Below are 10,787 nucleotides of genomic sequence, written 5' to 3'. Positions count from 1 at the left end.
AGAGGGTGGGTACTGGGCCCACAGGGGCCTGGCAGGGGTCAGGGAACCACCCTTGCTGACCTCTCTGCCTGGCATAGCCTCAGGCTGGGCATGCACCCCTCCTGTCTGGCCTGCTATGTCCCAGCACCTACATGGGTCCTGAAGAGATGGGGGCAGCTACACCTCAGCCGCTCTAGGGCCCCTCCAGCTCTCAGCCCTGTCTGGGCCTCTGTTGTGGAGCCTGTTGCAGGCATCTGAGTGTGGTCATGAGGTGAGGCCCCATCTATCTCCTCGTTGGACTGGGTGCCCTTTGCAGGCAGGGGCATGTGAGAGCTGCCCAGGGTTGGAAGCTTGGAAATGGCCAATCAAAGCAGGAGGAAGTGAGGTATTTCTTCATGGAAGGGCTCAGGGGCAGTCAGCTGTGAGAGGGCTGAAGCAGTACTCCGAATCTTCTTCCCTTTGCTCTTTTGCTCTGCAGCTGGGTGGGTTCTGCGGCCTCCATCCCTCCGTGGGAACTGAGGGGCCCTGGGAGCAATGCCAGTGAGAGCCTGCCCTTTGCCCCTCCCCCCATGGCCCAGGCATCAAGGAGCACAGTCTCAGGACCTTGGTGGCATGTGTTTATTTAGCAGGCAATGTGGGTTGGATCAGGAAGGCAGGCTGGGGGAGCAAACTGGGCACACCGCACCGAGTAGAGTCTCCTGGCTCTCTCACTGCTGGCAGGGCTGGCAAGAGCAGCTGGGGGCACCCTGAGCAGAGGCCAGTCCCTCCCCAGGTCAGCCATACTCACTGCACAGTCACGCATCATCAATGCACCGGTCTGTGGGGGAGAGAGTCAGTCAGGACAGCAGGAGTGTGTGTGTGTGCGTGTGTGTGAGAGAGAGAGAGAGAACCCTGACTGCCTGGGCCCCTGCAATTCCTCTGCACTGTCCCAGGCCCCAGCAGAGCCCAACAGCGGACCTGAGTTGGAGTCACAGAGGGACTGATGATGGGGGTGGGCAGAAGCAGGAAGCTGAGGGAAAATGTAAGCAAAAGGCCTGGGAGAGGGCTGAGCTGGGGACACCCAGGAGGGAAGCGAGGCCCAGCCCCACACCTGCATAGGCACTCAGGCCTCCTGCCTGTTTACTGGCTGGGCCCTGGCAGCCTCTCAGCCTGGAAGCTGGGGGCTTTTTGAGTGGGCTGGCAGGAGCTCTCTGCCTAGGCTAGGCCACCTGAAGACAAGGGCACCTCCCAAGTCAGTGGTGAGCAAGCCCCAGGATGAGGGGAGTTGGCTCAGGATAGCAGGACCCAGGACAGCAGGGTGAGGGGAAGGAGCCCAGGGCAGTGACACTGGACCTGGACTTGAAACTTCCACCTGGGCAGGCCCCGGTAACCTGTCAGGGAGGAGCACGTGGGGCCTGGATCCCCACAGGCCCCACAGACCCAGGGCAGGACAGGGTCTTCCTGAACCCAAAGTGGCTCCCAGGGGGCTCCTGGACCATCCACCCCTCAGGCCTCAGTGCCTAGAGCAGAGGATTGAATCCTCCCCTTCCCATTCCCCAGTGCGGCAGCATCAGGCCTGGATGGTCCCCATGTTCCCTTCTCCTTCCCCCAACCAGCCATTACCAATTGGGACAGGGAAGATGATGTGGTCAGAGAGGCCCAGAGATTTGGCGAAGCGAATGAAGCGCTCCTTCAGCTCAGGGGTCAGCTCCTTGGTTCTCCCTGTGGCCAAGATAGCCGGTTCAGCCGGCAAACACTCCATAAATATTTTGAATGAGGGAAGGAGGGTCTAAGGAAAGACCTCTCTCCCTGGCCTCCCAGGAGTTTAAAGCAGAGCTGGAGTAGATCTTGGGGTCTGGGTGGGGATGGACCTCTCCTGTCCTCGAGTGTGACTAGGAGGTGGGTCCCCGAGGGGTAGGGGTGAAGACTCACCGTAGAGGGTGGTTTTGAAGTACTCTCCGTTTTTAGAAACCTTCTTGAAGAACACTATGGCAAACTGGTTGTAGTTGGTGGCTGTCACACGCACTGTATAGCTCTGCAAACCTGGGAAATCTGCGGGTGGGTGATGAGGGGTGAGTCCTGCCCTGGGGGAGCAGGGGCTGCCCCCCTCCATATAATATCATCCATGTGGAGGGGCAGGGAAGTCTATATCCCTTCTGGGAGAATCCAGAAGCATTCAAGCCCCTGAGCTCAGGATCCCTGCCTCAACTGGGACTCACTCTTAATGTTGCCCAGGTTGAACTGGCCTGGCTGGAAACTTGGGACAAAAGTTCTGATCCAGTAGGAACACTTCCCATCCTCCCTGTGGGAGAGAGAGATGGCCAGTGAGAGAGGAGACGACATAGGCTTGGGCCCCCTGGGCTGGACAAGATGGGGTCCAGGGCTGCAGCTAGAGGGGCCAGGATTCTGATGTCCCCAACCCAGCCCAACCCATGACAGCTCGTCCACTTTCTACAGCAAGAGGCCCCACCCCACCCACCTTAGATGAGCCTGGGTCTTCCTCCTGTGAGCCTGTCCCTGCCTGGCCTGCTGCCCCAGGCCACCTGACGCTGTGTGGACCCTCCCACCAGCACCACTGTTCTCTCCTCAGGGCTGCCTGCCTTGGGTGGCTTTCCCTGCCTACTGCCCCACCGCTGGCACTCACTCACCCTGCTACTCTCCTGGGTGATTTACCCTCTGAGGTTCTAGTCTGCTCCATGCCAAGAACTCCTCTAGCTCTCAGACCAACCCTGACCTCTTCCCTGAGTCCCACTCTCTGAGAACAGGGCCATCCTGCCCACCCCACCCCCGTCCCCCTGGTCCCCGTTCCTAGCAGCCCAGAATTTAGCTCTCCAAATCTGCCTTCCTCTGCTCCTTGCTCTACAAACGCACCAGCCCCAGCCCACCCAGTTGTTACAGCCAGAAACCCACAGGGGTGGAATTATCCTTAGCTCCCCCTCTCCAAATCCTAATCTGCCCTGCCTCTGTCATCTTCACCTGTGTGACTGACTGGCCTCACTTTCTCTGGTCTCCCACCATCCCAGTCTGCACCCTGCATTTCCCTCCCCGCTGTAGCCCCCGGACCCTGCCATCTCCTGCTCAGAGCACCCAGGCTGATGGCTGCCTGTTTCCTGAAGGAGTGGCCCTCTCTGATTCAACTCTCTCCTGCAGTGAATGTCCTACACGTCCTTCTGAGGCAGGTTAGCTTCTTCAAGGAAGGCCTCTATGAAGACTCAGGTAGGATTCCAGGCTGGATCCAGTGTCCTTCCTCCAGCTCCAGGGCACCCCTAATCTCTCCATCTTGTTTGCTGAGGATTGTCTGTGCCCATTCCACTAGTGTCTTGTGTGTGTCTGCACTGAAGTGACCACTAAACGTTGGTTGGATGAATGAATAAATGAATTAATCCAGTAAGAAGCAGTGGGATAAATAATTGTATCCCTCAGCTTTTTTTCCCCGTGGCTGTGACATCTGTCTGCTTCTCAGGCCCCTGGGGTAGCATCCCAGGTCCCACATGCTCCCCGAGGGGGAGGCGGCTCTCACTGGAGCAGGGTGGAGGTGACATTGTAGCTGCCATCTTCTTTCAGCTCATAGGTGGTGGTGTACATCTTAAACTGGCCTTGTTCTTTTTTCTCAACTGCGTTCCCCGCCAGGCCAATGACGTACCACTTCCCCTGGAACTGCAGAGGGGACCGGTGATGGGCAGAGCCCAGGTACAGCCCCGGGAACCCTCCCTTCTGCCCCATTCCTGCTGGTACCTCTGGGAAACCTGGCCCAGAGGGACATGGGTCTTCCATCAGGGTACCTGTGGGTAGGGCTGGGCTGAAGCCAGGGCCCTGGACTCCCTGAGTAGTGCTTGCCCCCCAGCCCAACACAAGGACTTTTTACATCTCTGCCCCTCTGCCCCTGATCCTTCCTGGGACCTCCCTGCAGGTGGCCCTCCAGGCCCCTTACCTTGTCATCCTGGAAGTCTGGCTGCAGAGGGACCCTGAGCAAAGGGGGGGCAGGAATCAGGGTTGGGCTGGGTGTCTGGGCCTGGGTCTGCAGGGCCCCCAGCAGGGTGAGGCCGAGCCACAGGAGATTTAGGGTCATAGTTTCTGAGCTGAGGAAGCTGGAGCTCCAGGCAGCTACTGGGCCTGGCAGGTGATGAGGAAGAAGAGGCAACTGAGGAGACTAGCCTGGGGATCCTATTTATGGGCCCACCTGGCTGCCGGCACACCCCAGGGCGGGGTGATTCACCCTTTACAAAATTCAGGAAGGGTGAGGCAATTGCCAGCAACTCCTGCTGAAACACTTAGCAAGGTTTCTGCGCCTTTTTCCTCCTGGTTGGGATTGTGCAAGATGGAGGGGCAGGAAGGCCTGGGGGAAGGGTGGTGGGAGGGGATACTCCCCAGAAGGAACTTCTAGCAGGGACAATGGTCCCTCCACATGTTCTTTGTGCTCCTTCCCTTCACTCTGAGTTTGACCCCCGAGCTGGACAAGCTGTCATCTCTGACCTCCAGGAGCCCTTGCTGGGGCTTAAGCCCAGGGTAGGATATGTGTGGTGAGGCCTCCTCCCCGTACCTGCTGAAAACAGAATGCGTCACCCCAACAGACCATGTGCTGTTTCCTGGTTCTCATAAAGGACAGGGAAGGGGGTGGTGGCAGATGAGAGTGGATCTTCCTGACACGAAAGGACAGGGTGTCTCTACTCTGAGCTAGCTGAGTCTAGATCCTGGCTCCCCCAGGAGCCCCCCACCAGACCCTGGCGCAGGGTGAGATGCCAGTGAGACTGACCTGGGAGTGCGTCCCACGTTAGGAGTGTTCCCTACCTTGAGTCAGGGCAAACCCTCTTTCATGTCCCATTTATAGCACTCTGGGCAGCCATTGGGATGGGGATCCCTCGCCTCCCATGGGGCCTAGTGGGCAGAGACCCCAAGGGGGGCATGTGAGCTGCAGATGTGGCCTTCAGCAAAGCAAAGCACTGAGATCGCAGGCCCAGCTTCATTCTGGCGTCCTGGTGAGTGGAGGACGAGGTGTGTACATCTGCCTGTGGTGAGGGCAGGCATACCTTTAGCCTGGTGGGCTGGGCCAGAAAGTGGGCGCTCTGCCCTGCCACTCTGGTTACCAGTTGCTTTGGGTCACAGAGAGTGTGAGGACTTGGCCTCATCCTTGAAAGGCTATGGAGACCACCACCCCCCCAATCTCTGGCCCAGACAGACTGGAGACAAGCCTGGGCCTTGGGCTGGTTGCCCAGTGGCTCCCAGAACTGTCCCTGAGATAGCTGATCCCAACTTTGTCTTGGAGAGAAACAGTTTCCTCACTAGGGGCCTGGCCAGTGTCCCTGGGAGGCAGTGATGGGTCCCAGCCCTCCTGTAGTGTCTCCCAGAGATGGTTCACTCATGAGGACCAAGGCTGTCCTGAATGCCTAGTGGCCTGCTTCTGACCTCAGGCCGAATTGAAGATCGGCTGCCTCTGATGGACTCATAGGGACCTCATTGGCTCTACCCAATAGCTGCTTAAGAATTGGCACCCCATCTGACTGAGACTGGAGGGACCCCAGAGGTCATGGCCACGGACCCTCTGTTAGCCCAAGACTGGAACCATTCCTGAAGCCAACTCTTCAAATAGGGATTGGACTGGACTATAAGACAGAAGATGATACTGATGAGGAGTGAGCTTCTTGGCTCAAGTAGACACATGAGACTATGTGGGCAGCTCCTGTCTGGAGGCAAGACGAGAAGGGAGAGGGGGACAGGAGCTGGCTGAATGGACGTGGGGAATACAGGGTGGAGAGGAGGAGTGTGCTGTCTCATTAGGGGGAGGGCAGCTAGGGTTACATAGCGAAGTGTGTAAGCTTTTGTATGAGAGGCTGACTTGATTTGTAAACTTTCACTTAAGCACAATAAAAAAAAAAAGAATCGGCACCCCAAACCTGGGCTCTGGGGCAGCGGGGCTCAGAGTGAAGTGGCCTTGAAGGGAGTCCTGAGCTGGTGGGCAGGGTGCAGCCTCAGCCCCCACTAGACCCACCCCACCCCCAGCCCTCTCAGCCTGTCCTGCCCTCTGGATGGGGGTGATGAAAGGGCAGGAAGCGAAGATGAGCACAGCTGCAGGGGCAATGATGTTGATGTTGCCACCAGAGCCCGCCCCCCCACCTCCAGCCTCACAGCCCCTGGTGGCCCCACCCCTGTCCAAAGATGCTACTTTCTTTGACCTTAAAAGGTATCTTTGAGTCTGTGGTAACTGTTGGAAATGGGTAGACTGGTGGTTGGAGCCCCAGATAATTTTGTTAGGGGAGGGGCAGTGCCCTGGCCCATCGAGGATACACTAGACAGAGTACTCTGGACTCTGGAAGTCAGGGAGCAGTCACCAGAGGTGGGGCACCTGGCCATGAAGTGGGCCAAGGGGTAAGGGGAGGCACTGGCTGTGCGTCATGAGAGAACCAGGGCCGGGTGTAGGAGGGAGACAGCCTAGCCCAGGGGCCCCCAGGCAGGGTTTGAATCCTGGCTCCTCCAGGTATACACAACCCCTGCCCCACCCAGTTTCCCCCTCTGCAGAGTCGATGAGGCCATATAGGACAGCCCCTGGGAATTTGGGTGTCCCTAACTGAGGTCTTCTTTGAGTTTCTGTCCAAACCCACACAGGGCCCATTCTTCTCTCTGAGCTGGCTCCAGGCCTCTTTCAGGCCCACTGGTCTGCAGGTTTCTGGCTCTAGCAACTGGGTGGGCTGGGGCTGGTGCGTTTGTAGAACAAGGAGCCCTGGTGGCCCAATGGTTAAGTGCTCAGCTGCTAACCAAAAAGTTGGTGGTTTGAACCCACCAGCTGTTCCTTGGGAGAAAGACGTGGCAGTCTGCTTCCGTAAAAATTACAGCCTCCCTATGGGACAGCTCTACTCTGTCCTGTAGGGTCGCTATGAGTCAGAATCAACTCAGTGGCAAAGGGTTTGGGGTTTTTGGTTTTGGCCTTGTCTCACTATTTTCCCATCTTTTCATCAGTCTTTGCCTCTGCCGACACCTGGTAACAGTCATCTCATTATCCTTTCCTCACCTGGTTGCTTCCTCTTTTCTTTCTCAGCCCAGCCCTGGAGCTTGAATGGCCCAGGAGCTGGGGCAAGGGATAATAAGAGTGAAGGGGATGGACAAGGCCTGTCTGAGTCTCAGCTATGCAGTGTCCCAGCCAGACCTCTTGGGGGCCCAAGGACAGTCATAGCCATGGCTAGGGCAGAGGCCAGGCCAAGCAGTGGAAGATCATGGTCAACAGGTGTTCTGGGCTAGGCTGGCTGTGGCTGGAGGGGCAGGGAGGGAATCAGCTGGGGGCACATATAGCTTTCTGGCTGAGGAAGGCGAGGGGCCCAGCAGACACAGTGGGTAAAGGTGATAAAGGTGAAAGGCTTACTCACCCTCTTCAGAGTCCAGCATGGCTCAGGGGGTACTCCTCAACCGCCAATACACGCATTACACATGCCCACATATACCTCACACAAGCTGTGAGACTCAGCACTAGGGGGGCTGGATGAGGACTGTGGTGTAGACCTTGGACCCCTGACCAGCTCTAAGGGATCGAGAGTGGTCAGGACACTGAATGCCCCCACTCCTCGAAATTCCCTTGGAGGGACTCAAGGGTTCACACTGCCCAGAGTTGGGGCAATCCCTTGGCTCTGGGGCTCTCCAAACAGTCTGTCACTGTGTGTGGTATGACACCCACTCTCTCATCTTCCCTTGGCCCTCTGCTGGTTTCCACTGTGGCCCCTAGAGGAAGAGTGGCTGGTCCTGCAGGGCCCTGGGCGTCAGCCCAGCTGTGCGGCAGTGAGATGGTCACCCCACCAGCGCTCTCTCTCTCTAGGAAGCAGCAGCTGTTTGGAGTGAAGCCTGCACAAACCCATCCTAGGAGAAACGAGGGTGGGCCTTTGGAGTCCTCCTCAGGGTTTGCAACTACGAGAACTTAAAAACTGTCATACCTCTGGGGCAAGGGGCTGGGAGAACAAGGGATCCTACCTCCCCCACCCCATGAGAGTCTTCTGCGCCCACCCTTTGTGCTGCTCCAGACCACTCTCACTATCTCTGGCTGGTGGCTCTTCTCCCCTTCCCACGCCCAAGAGGAAAGCCTCTGAAAAAATCACTTTTACAGCCAGTCCTCCCGTAGAGGGGCTTGTGCTCACCCCTGGTCTAATTCACCTGTGAGGGCATCAAGACACTCCCTGATGGTGCTTGCATCCTGGTAATCCAATCTGGACCCCTGGTCTGGCTCCCAGAATCTCCTGAGCAGCTTGCAGCCTGGCCATGGATGGTTGGGGCTAAAGCAGCCCACTCTCACCTGTTTGAAGGGCTGGGCAGGAGGTCTCCAGACAGGCAGGGACTAGGTAGGCTTCTTGGTGCCTCCCTGGACACGAGGGGCAAGGTCGGGGACCCCCTCCCACAAAGACCGGAAGTGGGAAGGACCATTTATGGTAGGGGCTTGGGCTGAGTCCTATTTCTGGAAGTACCTTTCCCAACCTCCATGCCATAGCTCACCCAGGGGGGTCTGGAGGATTTCCTGGTTCCTGCCCCTTCCACCTGACAGGGAACCTGCTCTGAGAGGCAGCCCTTCCCAGCATGCCCCCAGCAATATACCCACCAGAGGCAGCTGCTTCCCTGACTTCCTGCCAAGTGAGGGGCAGTTTAGAGAACTACTGAGGGGGTGCTGACTTCTGACCTTCAAACTTGTGGACTGGGGTCAGGCATTGCCAAGAAAATCTAAAGGCAAAAGATTGTAGGGGAACAGTTGAGCAGGGTGGCAGGTGGGGGAGGGGGCGCTGTCCTGCTGATTCCCACGGGCAGGCAGGGCTGAATGCGTCTTCCTGGACCTTGGGGAGGAGGCAAGCTTGGGTCCATCTGAAAAGCAATCCTAGCTGAACAGTAGGCTGGACATTCTGACGGGCCCTCGTCTGCCAGACAAAGAGATCTTGCATAAAACAGACTCTTTAATGCCCCGCTGGGCTCACAACAAAGAAGGGATGTTTGTAGTCTTAAATGTGTGTTTTAGAATAAGAAAGGTGACAAAGTCAAGGGAGAAGTGTCCAAAGAATTTAGGAAAGAAACCACAAAATAACCCCACAGAAAACAGAAGGAGGGAGAAAATGAATTAAGAGTAGAAATTAATAAAATAGAAAAATATCAAAGGAATCTCAAAGCCAAAAGTTGACTCTTGGAAAAGACTCCTGTAATAACATGGATAGAAGTTTAGAATGATTTCACAAGACACAAATGAACAATATTAAGAGTTAAAAAGGAACATAACTATAGATTCTTCAGGCATTAAAATGATAATAAGAGAATACTGTGAGTAATGAAATGGGAAATTTCCCACCAAACTATAATATTTATCAAGACGGATTCAAGAAGAAAAAAAGCCTGAGTCGTCCTGTAACTGTTACAGAAATAGAATCACCTTTTAACAAATCTTCCCACAAAGAGAACACCAGACATGCAATAAACTGCACATATTTAAAGTGTACAATTTGAAAAAGTTTTTTAAAATAATTTTTTAATTTTAGTAGAGTTTTAGATTTACAAGAAAAATTGTGAAGATAGTAGAGTCCCTTCAGAACCTGCACGAGTTTCCCCTCTTACTAACCTCTTACTTTAAAATGGTAGGGGTCACAACTGATGAACCAAAATTGATATATTATTGCTGAAAGTCCATACTTTATTCAGATTTCCTTAGCTTTTATCTAATGCTCTTTTTCAGGATCCCAGCCAGGATGACTATCCCACTTAGTCATCATGTTTCCTGAGGCACCTCTTGGTCGTGACAATTCCTCAGATTTTCCTTGTTTTTGATGACCTTGACAGTTTTGAGGAGTACTGGTCAATCAGGTATACTGGGATTTCTCTGATGTTTTTTTCATAATTAGACTGGGCTTATGGATTTTTAGCAGGGAGGTCATGGAAGTAAAGGGCCATTTTCATCATGTCATCTCAAAGGTGCATATATCAACAAGACTTAGCACTGGTGATGTTGATCTTGATCACCTGATTTCATCAGGTTTCTCCATGGTAAAGTTACTCTTTTTTCCCCCTTTTCAGGCTGTCCTCTTTGGAAGTCACTGTGCACAGCCGCGCTTAAGAAGTGGGGAGTTATGTTCCACCTCCTTGAGGGTGGAGTATCTACATAAATTATTTGGAATTCTTCTGCATGGGAAATTTGCCTCTTCTCCTTCATTTGTTTATTCAATCATTTACTTCTATCACTTTGGGCTCATGGATATTTATTTTATACTCTGGGTTATAATGCAATACTACTTCATTTATTTTAATGCTCAAATTGTTCTAGCTTTGGTCATTGGGAGCATCTTCAGTTACCCTCAGTATTGGGTTTTTTTTTTTAGCAATTCGATAAAATTTGACATACCTAAACACACACAAAATCATCACCACCGTCAAGATAGTGAACATATCTATCACCTCCAAGATTCATTGTGCCCCTTTGTATTCCTTCCCTTCTGTCTCTCTCCACTGTCTCTCCTCCTCCAGGCAACCACTGATATGCTTTCTGTCACTGTAATTTGCATTTTATAGAGTTTTATGTAAATGAACCATACTGTTATGTATTCTTTTTTTTTGATAATGTTTTATTGTGTTTTCAGTGAAAGTTCATAGAGCAAGTTCGGTTCCCATTTAACAATCACTACACAAATTGTTCAGACATTGGTTACATTTTTCACATGTTCACATTCTCATTCATTTCCTTCTGGATGTTTTCCTTCTAGTAATCTGGTTTCCCTGTCCCCTTACCCTTTCATCTCCAGAGTAATTATTGATCATTTGGTCTCATATAGATGATTTTTTCAAAGGTGTGCAGTACTCACTGGTAATATATATTTTTTTATGAACCG

At 53.6% G+C, this 10,787-nt stretch overlaps 1 protein-coding gene across 1 annotated transcript; it reads right to left on the bottom strand.

Annotated features, from left to right (window-relative positions):
* Nucleotides 1-583: 583 nt before the first annotated feature.
* On the bottom strand, nucleotides 584-4,145 carry LCN2 (lipocalin 2). The gene is made up of 6 exons (XM_049896802.1): nucleotides 3,890-4,145; nucleotides 3,479-3,615; nucleotides 2,178-2,260; nucleotides 1,891-2,010; nucleotides 1,582-1,680; nucleotides 584-796 (listed from the first exon to the last, which is right to left on the bottom strand). Exons 1-6 carry the CDS (start codon nucleotides 4,025-4,027, stop codon nucleotides 774-776), a joined length of 600 nt encoding a protein of 199 aa, XP_049752759.1. The 5' UTR covers nucleotides 4,028-4,145; the 3' UTR covers nucleotides 584-773.
* Nucleotides 4,146-10,787: the final 6,642 nt, after the last annotated feature.

Source organism: Elephas maximus, chromosome 9, assembly GCF_024166365.1.
Source record: "Elephas maximus indicus isolate mEleMax1 chromosome 9, mEleMax1 primary haplotype, whole genome shotgun sequence".
Classification (NCBI taxonomy): domain Eukaryota; kingdom Metazoa; phylum Chordata; class Mammalia; order Proboscidea; family Elephantidae; genus Elephas; species Elephas maximus.
This window is presented reverse-complemented; position numbering and strand designations above follow the sequence as displayed.

What these genes read in the sequence shown, in the direction of transcription:
- LCN2 (XM_049896802.1), bottom strand. Translation starts at nt 4,027, where the DNA reads ATGACCCTAAATCTCCTGTGGCTCGGCCTCACCCTGCTGGGGGCCCTG. An exon ending in CAACCTGGGCAACATTAAGA is followed by an intron (nt 2,011 to 2,177) that starts GTGAGTCCCAGT and finishes ACCCACCCGCAG; the next exon opens with ATTTCCCAGGTTTGCAGAGC. An exon ending in CATCTTCCCTGTCCCAATTG is followed by an intron (nt 797 to 1,581) that starts GTAATGGCTGGT and finishes TCTCCCCCACAG; the next exon opens with ACCGGTGCATTGATGATGCG.